General features: G+C 37.3%; 2 protein-coding genes across 4 annotated transcripts; one reads left to right on the forward strand and one right to left on the reverse strand.

Annotated features, from left to right (window-relative positions):
• Window positions 1-1635: 1635 nt before the first annotated feature.
• eslec (eosinophil lineage-specific marker) lies at window positions 1636-19425 on the reverse strand. Of its 3 annotated transcripts, none has more exons than XM_079859772.1 (6): window positions 19399-19425; window positions 3548-3629; window positions 3269-3366; window positions 2828-2962; window positions 2030-2141; window positions 1636-1828 (listed from the first exon to the last, which is right to left on the reverse strand). In XM_079859772.1, exons 2-6 carry the CDS (start codon window positions 3615-3617, stop codon window positions 1746-1748), a joined length of 498 nt encoding a protein of 165 aa, XP_079715898.1. In that variant the 5' UTR covers window positions 3618-3629; window positions 19399-19425; the 3' UTR covers window positions 1636-1745. The 3 variants fall into 3 exon arrangements, with proteins under 3 accessions (XP_079715898.1, XP_079715897.1, XP_079715896.1); XM_079859771.1 differs by lacking the exon at window positions 19399-19425 and adding an exon at window positions 6422-6495; XM_079859770.1 differs by lacking the exon at window positions 19399-19425 and adding an exon at window positions 3714-3788.
• On the forward strand, window positions 8236-13844 carry LOC307149496 (interferon-induced protein 44-like; the record flags this gene model as incomplete). The annotated part of the gene is made up of 6 exons (XM_079855838.1): window positions 8236-8283; window positions 11682-11795; window positions 12312-12461; window positions 12726-12897; window positions 13304-13404; window positions 13671-13844. 6 exons carry the CDS (start codon window positions 8236-8238, stop codon window positions 13842-13844), a joined length of 759 nt encoding a protein of 252 aa, XP_079711964.1.
• Window positions 19426-19950: the final 525 nt, after the last annotated feature.

The following is a 19950-nucleotide window of genomic DNA, read 5'->3' on the forward strand; positions in this document are numbered from 1 at the left end:
TTCGCTAAAGAGGCCCAAGATATTAAAGGGGTGGTTCAGAATTTTGGGCATCGGACCTCATTTACAAGTTAGCCTGTGTGTTATTTATCAGTGTAGACAGTTTTCCAAAATTTTCACTCAGTCCTTCCAGTTGCATAATTTGCCGGTGCTCGGCTAGCGCGAGTCAACGGTATCTGCTAGCCTGCCATTAAAACAGTTTTACCCACTCCACAGTTCACCAAAGCAAATAAATTATAACGCCAGACTACCGATGTAAATCTCTGTTGAGAGAATAATGTTAGAAATCAAACTACTCTTGCATCTCAATGATCGCATTACATTTACAGGAACTAGTTTCACAGCAGCGTTGGAATTTTACTTTGCTCCGGTTAGTAGTACTGCGCCGAAAAGTAAACACAGAACAGAAGCGCACTACAGTCGGGACATCTAGCTAGCTATATGTAGCTATACATTTTCTGCACTGGCACCACCGGTCTCCCGATGTTATGTCCCGGTTCTCTACGGCATCTCCAGCTGCTGTTGTCTCTACAGACAGACATTCTTTCTATTTCTGCCCTCTGTGTTCGGCTGTGTATTCCGGCTCATATATGTAAGTTACGGTTCGTTGAATAACACACATTCCTCGCCTGCATCGTCTCCAAAGTCCAAAACATTGCCATGGCTTTCAAACGTAGCCATAGTCCTATGTCTTGTTGTATAATATGCTCTGCTTCTGCTGTAGTGATGAGTGTCAGCGGCAGGTAAATACACTTGCGTGATTGTCATGTGGACCGGCTCTCTCGGTTGCCTAGGTAACTTAATATCACTCCGCCGCTGCTGTAGACTGTGCTAATAAATACAGGGAACAAAGTATAACTATTGCAATACGATGAAAGGGTAGTTTGATTTTTAACATTATTCTCTCAACAGACATTTACATCGGTAGTGTGGCGTTATAATTTATTTGCTTTTGGTGTACTGTGGAGTGGGTAAAACTGTTTTAATGGCAGGCTAGCAGATACCGTTGACTCGCGCTAGCCTAGCACCGGCGAACTTTGCAACTGGAAGGACTGGGTGGAAAGTTTTGAAAACTGTCTCCACTGATAAATAACACACAGGCTAACTTGTAAATGAGGTCCGATGTCCAAAATTCTGAACCACCCCTTTAAAGACAATATCAAGGAGCCAGTCAAGCTTTAGCTGGATAACTCATGGACTCATTAAAGGTTTCTGCTCAAAGTATTGAGAGAAAAAAGGCCTTTTCTGTTAATATCTTTCGTGTAACTATGTGCCTATCTCTTTTCTTTATAACTACACAAATTATCATACTTAGTATATTAATTTGGACTATAATTCATTCTTGTTTTTGATAAAAAATATTTGAAAAGTCAAAAATTACTCTCAATGTTTAACCTCATATAAATGTTATTCTCTGGTTTGTGTTTTTTATTATACTATTATGTGTGATTTTGTTGTTGTTGTTGTTCTATTCTTGATACAATTTTACGCAGGTTGTTTGGCATGAATAAAGGTATTAAACATGGTAGAATAGCAGCGACCTCTGCTGGTAGAAGTCGTAACTACAACATCAATTTGTCAGCTGAACTGTATGGATGCCTATGATTCAGGGCAACAAAGAAAGAAAGGTGCATATTTGTAGTTTAAATTTTATTTTTTATTTTTGCAAAGATGGATATTAAAATTCAAAGTATCACTGTTGCATCAGATCTAAAGACTTTGGAGATCTGAGATGGACAGACTTGGGATTATTCAATGTCCAATCTAGACACTCTGTGACAGATGAAGGGGAGGCGAGTTCCACAGGGTGCATCATTCCAGCGTTTCTCATCTGTGGAATTTCAAAGTCATGATATTCAGAATATTAGGCTATATATAATTAGGCTTTAGTGCAAACAGGAATCTTTAAACATAAATGTGTATTAAAACACGCAAGGTTTGAATCCACCTTTGGAACAGCTCATGATTCATACTAAATAAACAATTTTGGTAAAATAGGTTTAATATATGGACAGCATAGGTGAAATATTACCTCCATAGCCCATCTCCACACATCTTTCGTACCCTCCGTCATTATTCGGCTCGCCAGTGTTCCAGTCATTGTACTCAAACTTTGATCCGTCACTCCAAAACCACATAAACTCCTGAAAAACGGTATTAACATTATTGAAAGCATGTATTGTTTCCATTTTTACTTGATTATACTTCACCCCCTCCTTTTAATATTTACGTGGGAACTCTGACTAGCTATGTTTAATAGGCCTAAACATAAAACTTTTTTCATTTCGAGTGTGAAACTCCTGCTGGTGTTTGTTGGGGCAATGCAAACCAGCCTTTAAAAATGAGAAAAAGCACAAGCTATTCTTATTTTTATATATATATATATATATAAAAGCCAACAACATTTAATTTCAACAATATAACTTACAATAACAAAACAGATTTTGTTATTTTGTTACAGTAGAAGCCCATTTCCACCACACACACACACACACACACACACACACACACACACACAAAAAACACCTATGCTCTGGTACTTCATAATTATGACACAAAAAGTGGAAATTATGACATGCTATGAAAACTTGACATTTTTACTTTAAAAGTCATAATCATAAGAGAAAAAGTCAAAATTATGAGTTAAATTCAGAATAACGATGTCATAATTTTAAATTCTATGTCTAATTATAACTTTTTAAGTCATAATTTCAACTTTTAAATCATAATTTCAACTTTTTATGTCATAATTATGACTTACCAGAGCATGATTGTTTTCTTTTTTCCTTAGGTTGGACTGATATTTAAAGGGAAATAAAAAAAATATCACCTGAGGTGCATCATGAGCACCAATCCAGGTTCGGCTGAGGCCTTTGGAATTTTTTTCCACAAAAGTTTTTAGAAAATTGTTAGTGATTTGACTTTGGATAGATACAAGGTTCCCTCCTTGGTCAACACATTGTTCCTGTAAGGAGAAGGGGGGGGGGGGGGGGGGGGGGGATAGTTTATCATAATCTTTGAAAAGTGCATGTCATAATCAACATGCAAAACACTTAAAACACTCAATATTTCCTGAATTCATTTCTTAAAGAAATAAACTCAAATTCATAAAGTTTTTTTTAATTACTTTACTTTTAACCTGTGTATATTTTTAGCTTTACACTAAAATGCACAGTAAATAGGGTACGCTATTTGGTGACCCATAAGCACTACCTGTGTAAAAAGTGTAACTTGCACCTAATCATGTATATTTCCGAAAACACAAATTTACCTCTGCCTCGGCCCATGATTTAGAGTCGCTGAAATATTTAAAACAAAATTTTCCAAATTTCGTCCAGCTGTCGGGGCATTTTCGGCCAAAGCTAGGTTCTGCAAAGAAGATTGAATAAAAACGAGAGATTAGTGTTTAGTGAATGATGAAAATTGAATGAATGCAAGCCATTTCATCAAAGAAAGCAGAATCTGAAAACCTCCTCACTATCTACAGTTTGAACAGATGCAAAAAACAAAAATGTAGAGGTAATGCATCTATTTTGTTCATTTACTGTACCTGCGGATTCCACTATGATGAATCCATTCACAGCCAATGCAAAAAGGAGGAATGTTGCAGAAATCCACATGTTGGCAAAGTCCTATTAAAATCAACATTATTATAAATTATGTAATGCATTCACAAGTTTTAAAACAATAAGAATGGAAACAGAAAAAAGCCATACCAATACAACTCAGCAATACTGTAATACTCCGTTGTGCAATGCTCAGAAATCATCTGTATTTATAACCAGTTGCTCAGTCACAAAGGTGTGCACCTTGTGGTTCAACTCCAATGAAAACTTCTTTCAATCTATCAGTCCTTATTAGGTAAACAAGACCCGATTCTGAACATCCTTATTTATGATGTTGCATTTTGTTGCAAATTCCAGTGCAATATTATTGCCAAATAATTACTGCTAATTATAAAATACAAAGCAAATGAACAAAAATAATCACTGAAATATGATGAACTGAATGTGCAGGATTTCATTTTAATAAACATGAATAGCAATTTATCTGATCGGATGTCTTAGCCCTTTCATGAATTCTGAAAACCTCTGTCAGGATTTTTTGCTAATTTGTTTTTATTGCTTGAAAAACAAGATTTGAACTTTTTTTAACACATATTTTTCAAAGAGATTTTCAGATATCCGCTTCAGACAGTATGCGTTTTTGGTTTTAACTGAACTGTATTAAAAATAATACAGTAATAATAATATAAAACAGCTTGCAAACGCAATTGAGTTTGTTGCATTCCAACAGCAGACTAAGAACCTCATACAACTGAATGACATGTGTCTTTGATACTAGAACATGAGGACGTGATTCCATCAAAGATCAACCGGTGAACTGTGTGGAAACACATTTCTACTAGCCCTCGAAAGACTGAAATCTACATTGATCGACTGATGTTTTCAGACTGTGGAAAACTTTTAGTCTCATCTGAAATGAGAGTGTTGTGAGTAACGCATTACAAGTACATTACGCAATCACATTACTTTTTTGATGTAACTGAAACTTACATTCCAATAACACAAAAACATTTATTTACAGCCAAAAATTTTACTGCAGATGAAGTATTTTCAAGAACAATATTCACAATAGTATGAATTGTAGCTGAAATAGTGATGCATGATGTCTAATTTAGTTGACAAATAATCAATCAGAATTTCCTCCCACACTGTAAAAAATTTCTAACCCTCCCAAATCAAAAATGTCAAGTGACCGATAACATCTAAATTTTTCAATTGGCCCAAGTGAAATTCTGTCAATTCTAAAATTCAATTTACAGAATTTCACTTGGGCCAATTGAAAAATTTAGATGTTATCGGTCACTTGAAATTTTTGATTTGGGAGGGTTAGAAATTTTTTACATCAATACTTGGTAAATGTAACAAAATGACTCATTAGATGGTACTTTTTACCTGCAAGAGTTTAATAGGATAGAAGTAATTGATGGATATTCCAGAGCAACTTGGCATTTCTGACTGGCTGTTGGCCATCTTGGTTTGGAGGGGTGAACAATTCCACATTCAACAGCTTGCCACTTGGTGGAAATGTATAGGATGATGAACTGCAGCGCTATTGTAGAGGTTGATGTACAACTGTGCAATCAAAACCCATGCATACACAAGAAAAAAGCTTTTTGAATAGCATGAAATGGCAAACAAATGTCTATGTGCAACCTATTTGAAAAAAGTGAAATCCTTTTTACTGAAGTATGTTGATCAGCTTATGTGTTCAAATAAAATACATTCATTATGCATTTTAAAGATTCAAATGTTCAGTTCAGTCATACCATTTTTATTTCAAAATGAGTGTTGCAGTTGCCCATGATCTTATGCCCATGATAAAGTTTTGTATGGTAGCTAGTAATCCAAACAGTGTTAATATCTGTCATTCAATTTGTGGATGTTGGTTTGAATTCAAAGGCATCAAACTTTTAGAAAATATTGTGGGAATTTTTTTTTTTTTATAATATAAGAAATTGAATATGTTGCAATATGTTACAATACCTTTCTCCCCTATTAAAAATATGACAATTATATAGGCTATCTTCTTTGTACTAGAAATTAATATTTTATAAGTCTGGGTGAGATTTACTGAAAAAGTAAAAACCTTACATGAATTGATTACAAAACATTAAAAACTGCAAGAAAAAGAGGAAACTGTAAAAATGAGTCAATTTGCAAAGTTAAACAGTTCAAATGTCATGATGATTTTGTAGTTCTCCCATTTATCTTTATCAGACACACCCAATGTTATGCGAGCTAATGCCTCCCACACTTTCCACCTTATATTGCAACCCAGAAGTAAGCCACTCTCTCTAAATGTGCAGTAAATGCTAAAACTATTTGCATTGCAAATGAGTGTGTGTATAATTATGACAATACATTAAAATAATATGATAAGAAATACCATTCTGCAATGTAAAGCAGTATATCGAGTTGTTTTTTACAGCTAAAATAACTGCAAGCGGAAGACGCAGGAAGTCTAGCTCATCCAAGTTACAAATGGCCGTGCCCTGCGACTTTCAACGTCGTTGAATGTGTTATTACACAACAAGAAAACTGTCTATCGTTGATGACATTTCTGTCAAAACACATTTCACACAGCAGGACTTGATATTGCAGGTCTAACTGTCACTGTGTAGGCTACTTATTGTTTTATTGAGGTTGATTATTTTTAGTTGATTTGGAAGCAATGTTTGGTTTTAAAATAATATTCAATAATAATTTAATGTTATCATTTTCATTCAATTCACAAATAGGCCTTTTTTATATTTTTTATTTCCTATACTAGCCTAGACAGAACAAGGAAACAATTAAACCCTCCCATCTCAGAGATTATTACTCCTTTACTACTGAACTTTTTTGTCATTATAACCTACCTATTATATTGTGGTCCTCGCAATTTCCCGCAAAATCCAGCCATTCAGGTCTGAAATATAAACACTTACAATTGACTTCCTTTAGTGAATCAATGTAAGACAAAAACACGGTTTGGAAGATTTATGATGTACTTACTCATTATTTAAATTGTGTTAGTTTTGAATGACATTTTTTTCATTCATTTCATTTCATTTTCATTTTTCATTTTTTACCAAAATGGCCTTTCTTTGCAATATCTTTGCAATTATACTTTTTTTTTTTTTTTTTTTTTTTTGGATAACTTTTTGCCAGCACCATCCTTAGCTTCTGATCTTCTTTGTGCCTATTTTTTGAAAATTGGAACAACAGCCTGGGAGGCCGAAAATGTTTTTTTTTTGAGAAAAGGTTCAAGGATGACTCAAGAAATGTTGTTATGAACCAAAACACAAATGGGCTTATTATACCACCACTGACAGATGTGTCTGTGTGCCTGAGTAGATACACTTATAGGGCAGAAAAACGGTCATTTGGTGGAGCTGGAAACTATCATCCTTATAAAGAACCCGCCTGAAGCAGACAATGACATCCTATCATTGGAGAGAGTTTGCAAAAATAAAATATATCAGGGCCAAGCACAAAAAGAAACAAAGGGAGGTTCAGAAAAAAATGCAACAACAAGTAATTAAAGGTGTTTTTAGATTATTTTAGTCAAAATGGCTGAAGAATCACAAATACAATCACTGTAATATGATGAACTTGCTTATCACTTTTGACCAATAGGTGGCACTGTCTGTTATCAAATTATTATGGTGGGGTCAATGTGAGGTGACAATGACACATAAAAAGTTTGGTGTCAATATGCCAAAGTGTTGCAGAGTTGCAGGCAGAATCAGCTTGGCATCATGCCAACAAATTTGTTGATGCGTTACTCGAGAAAGGTTTGGTCTATCAAAAAAGCTTTTGATAACTTTTGCTGAAAATCAGACCAGCGGTCTAGGAGGACATAGAAAAAGTAAGTTTTCAAAGAAATTTAAAATGGTGGACAGCAAGTTTGAGCATAATTGGTGGTATCATTGTTCTCAGCATGACCCGATTTATCAAGACCAGTTTCATTAAAATAGGCAAAATAAATCAAAAGTTATAAGCATTTTTTGGAAATTTGTTTAGACATTTTTTGGGTACTTTCAGGGCATGGTCCTAATGACCCCCTCTGAGTTTCATGACGATATGCTAATGCATTCATAAAATACAGCATTCTAGGACAAAATTCAAAATGGCAGACACCCACAATAGCCACAATTGGGCTACCATCCCTCAAAGTTTCAAATCTCTGCAACTTGAGGTTTGGTCTGCTCGATCACTTTTAGGGGAGGATGCTGAAATCCTTGGAAATTCTAACAATTACAATAGGGTTTGCATTGAACCCCTAAAGAAAGACAGAGAAAGAAGCAAATCACACAGGACAGCAGGGATGGCCAGATCGAATTAAAGACCTGCCAGCTATTTGGCCTTTCCAAGATGAACTTGCCATAGAAGTAGGAGTTGTATTTAAGGGCAGACAAGTGCTTATTCCAGAATCCATGACCAGCGACATTCTGACTCAACTCCATGCTGCCCACCAAGGTATCGACACGCAGATTGGCTCAAGAAAGTGTATATTGGACAAAGATAAACACAGACTTTGAAAAAAATGTGCAGATCTTGCAGTACTTCTGCAGAACATCAAGATGCACAACCAAAAGAACCTTTCATTCCAAACAAAACACCCATAAAGCCATAGCAATACCTGGTGTCGGATCTATTCGAGATCCATCAGTACTTACTTACCGTTACCATGGACAGGCATTCCAAGTACCCATTGGGTGATGAAATGCCCATACCAGTAAGTAGCCATGAAGTTGCACAAAAAATGCAAAGTTACATGTCTTTATTGGGTCAACCAGATTAAATAATGACAAATAACGGACCACACTACAAGGGACAACCTTTCAGGAAATTCATAACTGACTGGGGAAGAAAACACACCACAAGTTCACCACAAGTTCACCACACTTCCCAAAAAAACACCATCCCCTGCAGAATTACTCCTTGGCAGACCTATCACCACACTCCTCAATTAATGCAGATCCAGGTAAACTGGAACACAGACAGCACCTGGGAAAAAGGACTACAAGGATGAAAACACATGATCAATGCAGTGGTAAAGACTTACCACCATTGTTTCGTGGATAGTGTGTAAGAGTACTGGACAAGGAGAGGAAAACATGGCACCCAGGGACTATTGTGGAAAGACACAAGGAGCCAAGAAGTGACCTTATCCAAACACCAAATGGAAACACAATCAAGCCAGCGCATTGCAAGGACTATGTGTAAAGCTGAATGAATAGTCAAGCAGTAAAAAGAATACCAAATTTGCACTGAATGCTTATTTTTGCACAACAGACAGGTTGTTATTGTTCATTATTGTTATAGCCTAATGTACACCCTACTGAAAAAAAAAAAAGCTTGAAATATTTTTGTTTAAAAATCTTCTGTTATAGAGGTTCTAAAAAAATATGTTTACACGCTTATGTTAAACGACAGGAGGGATGTTGTGATATGTGATAGTGTACATAATATGCTATGGGTGTGTACCGGAAATGTATGTCATGTTGAATCCCTAGTAAAGATGCTCTAATCCACCTATGATGCTGTCAAGTAATACTTTAAGCAGAACTAATACAAAGAGGGAAAGTGAAACTGTGCCTATTGTTAGTCTGTTGCCCTTGTGTAAATAAGGCTAAGCCCTAGAGTTTTCTGTTCATTGTCAGGTCTTGTTGTTCCATGGTTACCATTGCTCTAATCATATTCAACAATGACTTTGAGATATTGCATACTTCACCCTTTAAATATATCTTTATCTGATTTGAATCCTGCACTTACATTACACTTTGTTTGAAATATTAAGTATTAAAAATCATTTTGAGCTATTGATTTTTTAACTGCTTTTAACTAATACTTTATTGAGTTACTGAGATTTCAAAAGGTGCACCTTTGTACCTTATTCACCCCTAAAGAGGTGCACATATGAATATATAGTGTGTGAAGACAATATTTCATGTCAGCCTTGGTTTGTTCACTGTTTTTATAGCCTTATTGTTCCCACAAGTCCTATTGCTCTTTGATTCTGACCAATGTTAAAGCAAACAGTGAGAAGCAGGTGATTTCAAAACTGAAAGTAACCACTATGAATTGAGTCAGTTACAGGTGAGGTTCCTGATACAGAGAACAAAGGCATCATACACTGTCAGACTGACTAAAAGGTAGGACTCATTTCACCTTTCCACAGCAATAAAAAATAATTGTAAACGTTATACTGCGTATGAGTACAGTAGCCTACTATACCCAGTCATGCATTAGGCTTGGTGCTGAAGTTTTGCAAAATGAATGAGTTGAATGATAGTGTCAAATACACTATTCTATTATAAATTATAGTAACTGCAGTGATGAGTTTGATGTGAATAGATGTATATGATGAACAATTTTATTTGTAACAATACAAGGTTTTATTTTATGACAAAATTATTGCTACTGTGCTATTATGGCAGAAAATGACAAAAATATAATGTAACTGATCTTTTGACATATAAGAGGTCATTGTAGGCTACTATAAAAATATACTGTAAGTTTTAGTACTCAAAACGTCCTGGGCTGCGTTTCCCAAAAGCATCGTAAGCCTATAAGTAGATCGTAAAAACGATCGTACGACTGATCTTAATATTATGGTCTGTTTCCCAAAAACATCGTAACTTAAGCAGCACTTGAAAATCATCGTGATCTACGAGTGCTCTGGAGTAATCGTAAATCCCCAAGTGCATCGTAGAAGACAGAGTTATGAGGACACCTGCAGGACAACCGGCAGATTACACCTTCAACTTTATTCAAATGCAATGTGATAATAATATAAGGTTTTGATTGTACTTTATTGTACACTTTATTACTCTTTTTTTGTTGTTGGTTAAATTAATGTATAAATTAAATAATTAAAAAACAAAAAAATAGAAATAATTTAATATAATAATTTTAATCAAAATTAAATGAATGAACAAAAAAATAAATAAAAGAAATCCTTTAAATCTGTTAAAAATTACATATTTGTTTCGCTCTATCTCCTCTAAAAGGACATTAATTTAATCTTTTTGAAAGGTATATCTTTTCTTGTTTTGTTTTTGTTCAGCCATTTTTGTCAGTGCCTCCGCCTGTAGGTGCTGTGCTTTATATAGACTTGTCTTGATTGCTAATCCACAAAAGATGACAATTATTAGGTTAAACGTTCAGAATACGATTCCATATAAGGTTATATTTCAGCACTTCGCAAACGGACAGCGACTCTTAAGTAGCACGTAGAACGCGTTCTCGCGCGTTCATGTTATTTTTGGGAAACGCGCGTGGAATTGCGGCGAGCGTTCGTAACCGTAGAGAGCGCTCTTAAGAGCTAAGATACATCGTTATCGGGAAACTCAGCCCTAGTTAGCTCCTGCTGCATTTTGATAATTTAAATTATGTTATTGAATATTTTATCTCTACTTATAATTAAGGACAAAGGTGTTGCTAAGATGTGGCTATTTAAAAAACCCAGTCCTCCTCCTCCACCATCTCCAGGTAAACGCAGATTTTATGAAACGGTGCTTAAATAATCTTGGAACTCAGCAAATATATTGTGCAAAAATTCAAAAATAAAACAAAATAAATAAAATAAAAGTTTACATTAATTCAATATTCTTTTTGTTAGAGTTTGATGGACCCTGGAGGTCCATGGACTGGAAGTAAGCTCTGAAAACTTTTTCCTTCCTATATCATGTTATACTTATTACTCAACTCTCGGGAATACTTGATTCTGATTTTTCAATCACAGCATTCTGGTGAAATATTTTGTGTTTTGAACACTAAACTGAATGACCATTGTCTCAGGCAACATTGTGCATAGACAATGAGCAAAATGAGCCTTTTACAAAAAAAATAATATTTCAAATTCTATTCAGTTCTGAAATTCTATTTGCGCACTTTTATTCTGCATATTGAATTTTATTTGTCATGCAAGTTAAGATGTTTTTCATTTGTTTCTGAATTGGCTATGAATCTGTTAGCATGCTTATAACATACATTCATAGGCAAACGTTTCCCACCTTTTAAAACTCCCTGTCTAGTGAAGATAGACAAACCCTTTTGACAACAATAAACAACTTCCAACCTGGGAACGAAGAAGTCAACACTCTCAGAATTCTTCTGCATGGACCACAGGGTGCTGGAAAATCAAGCCTCTTCAACTCTGTGAATACTGCTCTCCAGGGGCGCATCACTACCAGAGCTCTGGCAAATTCTGCAAATAATATTGAACAAAGTTTCACTTTGGAGGTATAAGCTTAATGTATATATTATAAACATGTATATTAAAAATGTATATGAAAGCCATGTTAAGAAGTGTACTGCTGTAATTTCCATTAAAATACTTTGATTTGAGTTTTAAATTATGTTTTATTAACAAGGTTCGGGAGGAGCAGGTGCAGATAATTAACCCAATTAGCACAAGTGGAGATCAATCTGTAATCAACTCAGGACAACATAAATAACAGCAGAACCCACCTCTGTTCCTTGACAGTTTATTCAGCATCCCACCTCCACCCCATCTCCTCACTTTTAGTTCCATCTCCTCACTTCTAATTCGATCTACTCTTACCAACGGGGGGAGTACTCTGGGTTCGGGCAGAAATTCCAAACTCGGAGCCCTCCACCCGGACAGCACGCCAAATACGCATAACCTTTACTGTAATAATTATATGTAGATGTGAACTAGTGAAATATTTTTTTATTGTCAAAGTAAGAAAAGCTTTAATGCAAAACTTTTAAACAATGATTGGATTTTGTTTTCAGTGCAAAACATACAAAGTGAGGAAGGACAGGGAAGGCTCTTTCTTTCCTTTCACGTTCACTGACATCGCTGGTTTGCACGATGTAGGTATTGGAATACAGAGTGAAGACATCATCCAGTTATTAAATGGTTGCGTCAGCGATGGTTATACTGTAAGTGCATTTAATACAGACTTCAATTTTTTTATTCAAGCACTATAGTCATAAGGTTCTTTTGCATAGTGTGTAAGTAAACCTGAGCTGATTGTTTAAAAAAAGTGTGATAAACTTCACTCCAGAAATGCTGGTGAACTGAACAGTGCAAAAGAGTGTCATGCATGCAGTGCTCACTTTTAAGTGGTTTCAGTTCTATTATTGTTGTTGTTTTCCATAATGCAACACATTCTTGTAGTTTATTTAGTGTTTCTATCTCTTCAGTTTAACCCATTAAGACCAATTACAGAAGACGACCAAAGGTACAAAAGGAACCCCACTCTGAAAGACAGGATTCACTGTCTGGTGGCTGTTCTTCCTGCTGACACTGTTTCTCTAATGGATGATGAAAAAATAAGGCAAATGAGAGAAGTTCGGGAGAAAGCACGAAATTTGGGTGAATCATATAATATCTATATGTTTATTCTCAAAAATACCAAATAAATTGTATGCATAGGTTTCATCCATTAACTTTCTTGAGCATCAGAATGTTTGCACCTTTTGTAATAGTTTGTAATAGTCACATTTGATTGGTTGGATCTCAATATCATATAGCCAATGTTAAAAAAAAACTTGACAGTTGTGCAGGACCTGGAGGATTTTACTTTAAAAAAGTGGGAATCATCACTACTCAGATTCATGCATAACTATAACAAAATATACAAACAGTCAATGATCATCAGGAAGCTACACACCATCTTAAAATAAGTAAAAAGTACATTTTAACAGCATAATTTGTGTAAATTCAGTTTTTTTTTTCTTTTGTGGAATATAACGTGTAATTATTGTTCATTGTACCACAGGCATTCCTCAAGTCATAATCATGACCAAAGTGGATGAAGCATGTCCACTAGTTAAAGAAGATCTTAAGAAGATCTACACAAGCAAAAAAATAAAACAGAAGGTTCTGTGCTTTTATTCATTTTTTTTACCATGGTGAATACATTGATTAAATTTGGCTTAGGTATATTTCAGTTTCTCTTTTATTTATTTTTGTATACAAAAAAGTACCTACACACACACACACACACACACACACACATATATATATATATATAAATATATATATATATATATATATATATAAATATATATATATATATATATATATATATATATATATATATATATATATATATATATATATATATGTATGTGTTCTCTTTGCAGATGGAGGAGTGTTCTTGCAGACTGGGTGTTCCTGTGAGCTGCATGTATCCTGTGAAGAACTACCATGAGGAACGTACCACTAACACAACAACTGATATTCTGATTTTAGATGCATTGCAAAATATTGTCAACTTTGCAAATGACCATGTGGAGGACCAAGTAGACAATGAATAAGAGTCCTAACTTCCATGTTGAGCAGGAGGTTTTCTTGACTGGACAAATTATGTACGCTGCACGCAGTGATATAACAATGCTATAGCCTATACGTTAAAGTACATAATGCAGAAGACTGTGTAGTAGTCACTTACATCTGCGATTAGTGGTAGTTTCTATTTGTATAACAATACTATTATGTACATGTTGTTTAAAGAAAAATGATGTAGCTCATAATCAGGATGTAGACTGTATTGTATGTTTAAAATAATTTCCTTTAGGGTTCCATATGCCTTTGCTAATATTAGTAAAGATGTGTGTGTGATAGTTTCTTTCTCTGTGGGTGAGGTATGCTATTCAAACTGCTTTTAGAGGTTAAATCCACATATGCTATATGTATTTAACAAGTCTTTGTTCTTGTTATATTGTGTTATTTTGGGTTTAAGGATATTCAGATGTATTATTTGTTGCTGTTTGCTGTTCTTATATAATTAAATATTTGTGGAAGGGCCCTTCCTAAAGGGATTCAGTTGTTCATTTTCGTTTGGAAACGTCCCTTTAATGGGTGCAAAAACACTGTTAGGAAGTGTGCTAAAATCAATCCCTGCTGATCTGTTTTTTCTCATTCAATGTCAGCATCCGAAAGCAGAAAATTGCTGACTCCTCAGACAGCATACTGAGGTAAGATGGCAACAAAGCACGCCTGAATTCAATGATCGTGATTCGTGTTTAATAATGTACTTTCGACTCATTCGCTGCCTTTGATACCCCACAATCCTGTCCTTTCCATTCTGTGACAGTTGAGATCAAAAACATAAAGGCATTTAAGGCACAAAGTCATTGCCTGAAAGGGCAGTGAGGCAACAAGTCAGCTGCCAAAGTTTCAGATGCAGCCAATATTGTGTTTCACTTGGAAACACAATACTGAAGTCAGTGGCAACTTCAAAAAGAAAAGTATAAAAAACGTATCCTGAAAAAAAAAAATAGTAAACTGTAAGTATGATGTTATGTTCACTTAAATAATACTTACAAGTAGCCTATATTTTGCAGTATAAAATTACTTAGCTAGAAGTTTACCGAGAGTATAATTCAAAGTGTACTCTCATCCATCTATCCATCCATCTTCTTCCGCTTATCCGGGGCCGGGGCGTGGGGGCAGCAGTCTAAGCAAAGATGCCCAGACTTCCCTCTCCCTATAGACACTTCCTCCAGCTCTTTCGGGGGGACACCGAGGCATTCCCAGGCCAGCCGGGAGACATAGTCCCTCCAGCGTGTCCTAGGTCTTCCCCAGGGTCTCCTCCGGGTGGGACGCGCCCGTAACACCTTCCCGGGAAGGTGTCCAGGAGGCATCCGGAACAGATGCCTGAGCCACCTCAGCTGGTCCCTCTCAATGTGGAGGAGCAGCGGCTCTGAGCTCCTCCCGAGTGACAGAGCTTCCCATCCTATCTCTAAGGGATCGCCCAGCCACCCTGCAGAGAAAGCTCATTTCGGCCACCTGTATCCGGGATCTTGTCCTTTTGGTCATGAACCAAAGATCTTGACCATAGGTGAGAGTAGGAATGTAGATTGACCGCGGTACATCGACCGCATTACTACAGAAGCTGCACCGATCCGTCTGTCAATCTCCCGTTCCATCCTTCCCTCACTCGTGAACAAGTCCCCAAGTTACTTGAACTCCTCCACTTGAGGCAGGAACTCTCCACCAACCTGAAGTGGGCAAGCCACCCTTTTCCAACTGAGAACCATGACCTCGGATTTGGAGGCGCTGATTCTCATCCCAGCTGCTTCACACTTGGCTGCAAACCGTCCCAGTGCATGCTGAAGGTCCTGGTCTGAAGGGGCCAGCACAACAACATCATCTGCAAAGAGCAGAGATGAGATCATGTGGTCCCCAAACCTGACACCCTCCGGCCCCTGGCTGCGCCTAGAAATTCTGTCCATATAAATTATGAACAGAACCGGCAACAAAGGGCAGCCCTGCCGGAGTCCAACATGCACTGGGAACAAGTCTGACTCACTGCCGGCAATGCGAACCAAGCTCCTGCTCCGGTCGTACAGGGACCGGACAGCCCTCAGCAAAGGGCCCCGGACCCCATACTCCCGGGGCTCCCTCCACAGGACGCCGCGAGGGACACAGTCGAATGGCTTCTCCAAATCCACAAAGCACATGTGGATTGGTTGGGCAAATTCCCATGAACCCTCCAGCACCCTGCAGGGAATAGAGCTGGTCCAGTATTACACGACCGGGACAAAAACCGCACTGTTCCTCCTGAATCAGAGGTTCTACTATCGGCCGTATTCTCCTCTCCAGTACCCTGGCATAGACTTTCCTGGGGAGGCTGAGAAGTGTGATCCCCCTGTAGTTGGAAAACACCCTCCGGTCCCCCTTTTTAAAAAGAGGGACCATTACCCCGGTCTGCCATCCCAAAGGTACTGTCCCTGACAGTGGCCGTGTCAGCCAAGACAGCCCCACAACATCCAGAGACTTGAGGTACTCAGGGCGGATCTCATCCACCCCCGGTGCCCTGCCACCGAGGAGTTTCTTGACTACCTCACAGCTTCAGCTTGGGTGATGGAGTCCACATCCGAGCCCTCAGCCTCTGGGCACCGGAGACCTTACGGCCACAGCACCGAGCGGCCGCATCGACAGTGGAGGTGGAGAACATGTTCCACTCAGACTCAATATCTCCAGCCTCCCTCGGGATCCGGTTGAAGCTCCGCAGAGTTGAAGATCTCTCTGACAGGAGACTACAGTATGTTTGGGTCTGCCGAGTCTGTCCAGCTTCCTCCCCCGCCATCGGATCCAACTCACCACCAGCCCCGCCCCTCTCTTCATCCGAGTGTCCAAGACATACGGCCGGAGGTCGGATGAAACAACCACAAAGTCGATGAATCAGAGTTTGGGCCAAGCAGAGTTTGGTCATTGCCTTGCATTATGCTCATTTATATAGCAAATGTCTGCATGCAAGATAAATGGGGAAGGATGCATTAATCATTTATATGCATTCTTTTTTTCCATAATTAATTGCACCTACTGTGATTAACAAATTAAAGTGACAGCCCTAATAATTAGGCTGATGTTTCAATGACAGCTAGACTTGCATCTGGCAGAACAGGCCAAATGCAATGTTTTTAATTTGTCCTTTTGGAGCTGCCTATCTGTTTACAGTTAATTGAACCTCATGGAAATTCACTGGACCGCAAAGGGACCATCAGTATCAAGAGAACAGACGATATCAAAACTGAAAGTATGAAATTCAGTCACTAAGTAACAGGATAAATAGGGGAGTTTCTTAGAAACTGAACAAGATCAACATACACTCTCAGACTGACTTGCAGGTAAGACATTTTCTGAAGAATCATTACACCAAATTTAAATGTAAAGTGTACGTTATGAATAAACATTTGAGAGCTACCATATGCAGTATACCACATATTTATATATTAGCTATGTCAAGTTTAGAAAATTACAAATACCATGAAAGTGAACGTAAAATTGATTTAATGCTTAACAACTAAAAAGCAACATAAATTTTTACAGTTTGTGTTACTGCATGTGATCATAATGCAGCTAGTTCAATTATCAACACAACATTTTGTTGATGTCAGTACAGACCAAATATAAAAGACAAATGCTCTAATTCTACTATATTTTTCTATTTGAATTATTCTACATACTCATCACTTGAATGTACTTTTATTTATAGATTTTACACTAACATAAAACTAAAGATTAAATGAATAATTAAAAAGAAATATTAAAAGAAATAGGTCACGTTGTGGCACAGAGAAGCCATCCCATAAGGGTGTTTAGATGGGAGGGAAACATTGGGAGGGACTGAGACAAAGCAAGAAACCCCACAGTGACACACTGATTTATTTTACTTATTTATTCATTATTATTATTATTCCAGATTTGACATCATTTTGATTTTTAATGGTATTCAGCTAACCAATATTTTATCTTCCAATATAAGGACAAAGACGTTGCTAGAATGGGGATATTTGATTTGATCACATCCTTCTTTGATACTCCTCCTCCTCCTCCTCCTCCTCCTCCTCCTCCTCCTCCTCCTCCTCCGTCTCATCCTTCTCCTCCTCATCCTCGTTCACGTTCTCGTCCTTCTCCTGCATCTGATCCTCCTCCTCCTTCTCCAGGTAAATTATGATTTTCTCAAACAAAAATTAGGGTTATATTATCCTGAAAAAATTATTAATGCCCACACACTGAAATTAATTCTTCCAAAAAGTTCTTATTTAAATAAGAGCGACTAGTGTTATTCATAGTTTTTACATAATCCTGGAGCCCATAATATACTAAGAAATATAGCCAAATTACAACAGTAAGTAAATTATTTAATTAAAATTGAAAAAGACTAACAATTATTTTTGGTTAAAGGGGGGGTGAAATGCTATTTCATGCATACTGAGTTTTTTACACTGGTAAAGAGTTGGATTCCCATGCTAAACATGGACAAAGTTTCAAAAACTAAGTTGTACGTTTGAAGGAGTATTTTTGTTCCAAAAATACTCCTTCCGGTTTGTCACAAGTTTCGGAAAGTTTTTTTCGAGTATGGCTCTGTCTTACGTAAGATAGGGCGGAATTTCCTTATATGGGTCCTAAGGGCACTTCTCCGGTAAGATCGCGGCCGCGCGCGCACTCGTAGACTAGAGCAAGAGAGTGAAAGCAGTTCGCCATCAAAGCGCCCTGCCCGGCTTTTGGGAAGTCAATGTCACCAAAGAAGTGTGTTTTTGGTTGCCAGGGCAAGACAACCCTGCACAGATTCCCAAAGAACCCAGCGTTAAGGAACCCGTGGCAGTTTGTTTACCTGAGCATAAACGGAGTTGTGTAAGACTTTTGTTCCCTGCATTTCGACGATGATTGTTTTATAAACAAAGCCCAGATCTACGGATTTGCAGATCGTCTAATGCTTAAGGATCGAGCAGTCACAATGATAAAGGTTCGCGGTCGTGCGTTGGAACCGGACGGTGAGTAAAACTGTTTGTTGAACAAATGTCTCTGTGTGTTGTCACTAGCTTGGCACGTTAGCACAGCTAAGTTAAGCTTCGCCCACACGGCCCGCCCCCAGCCGCTCGGTTTTTTCCGGAAAGACTCGGTACAGCCTATCTTTATGTTAAAAATTTAATAAAACAAAATACTTTTTGGAGATATGAAGGATGCAATATTACTCTATAGGTACTCAAGATTAACAGGAGATTGAGTGAAAATGAGCATTTCACCCCCCCTTTAAACAGAGTATGACAGGCCATGGAGGTCAATTAACTGGAGGTAGGCTCTGGAAACTTTTTTTTTTCTCCTGCCTGAACAAGCTGTGCTTTATCCATTAACCCTTACAATTAGATCTCTCATTGGCCAATTTCAGCTATTTTTAAAGTGACTTAATTGATTGTATATTCTTGGAATATTTTAAAAACATGCTGCATCTCACATTTATTTTATGCATATAGGCCTAAGTCTAGGGTTATGCTCACAAAATCCCCTGACCACCCCCTTTAAACTCCCTTTCTAGTGAAGATAGACAAAACTTTTTGACAACAGTAACCAACTTCCAACCTGGGAACAAAGAAGTCAACACTCTCAGAATTCTTCTGCATGGACCACAGGGTGCTGGAAAATCAAGCTTCTTCAACTCTGTGTATAATACTCTCCAGGGGCGCATCACTACCAGAGCTCTGGCACATTCAGTAGATACTGATCATAGTTTCACTTTGGAGGTATAAGCATGTATATGAAAGCCATGTTAAGAAGTGTACTGCTGTAATTTCCATTTTATTTGATTCTTAAATATTTTTTTTTATGTGCAAAACTTTTACACGATTGCATTTTGTTTTCAGTGCAAAACATACAAAGTGAGGAAGGACAGGGCAGGCTCTTTCTTTCCTTTCACGTTCACTGACATCGCTGGTTTGCACGACGTAGGTATTGGAATACAGAGTGAAGACATCATCCAGTTATTAAATGGTTGCATCAGCGATGGTTATACTGTAAGTGCATTTAATACAGACTTAAATTTTTTTATTCAAGCACTATAGTCATAAGGTTCTTTTGCATAGTGTGGAAGTAAACCTGAGCTGATTGTTTACTAACACAACAACTGATATTCTG

The sequence above is a fragment of the Squalius cephalus genome (assembly GCF_949319135.1).
Source record: "Squalius cephalus genome assembly, chromosome: 2".
NCBI classification, from domain to species: domain Eukaryota; kingdom Metazoa; phylum Chordata; class Actinopteri; order Cypriniformes; family Leuciscidae; genus Squalius; species Squalius cephalus.

Coding starts and splice junctions, on each gene's coding strand:
- eslec (XM_079859772.1), bottom strand. CDS start 3,617: ATGTGGATTTCTGCAACATTCCTCCTTTTTGCATTGGCTGTGAATGGA. Junction 3,367..3,547: donor CATCATAGTGGAATCCGCAG/GTACAGTAAATG, acceptor TCTTCTTTGCAG/AACCTAGCTTTGGCCGAAAA. Junction 1,829..2,029: donor TGTGGAGATGGGCTATGGAG/GTAATATTTCAC, acceptor GAAATTCCACAG/ATGAGAAACGCTGGAATGAT.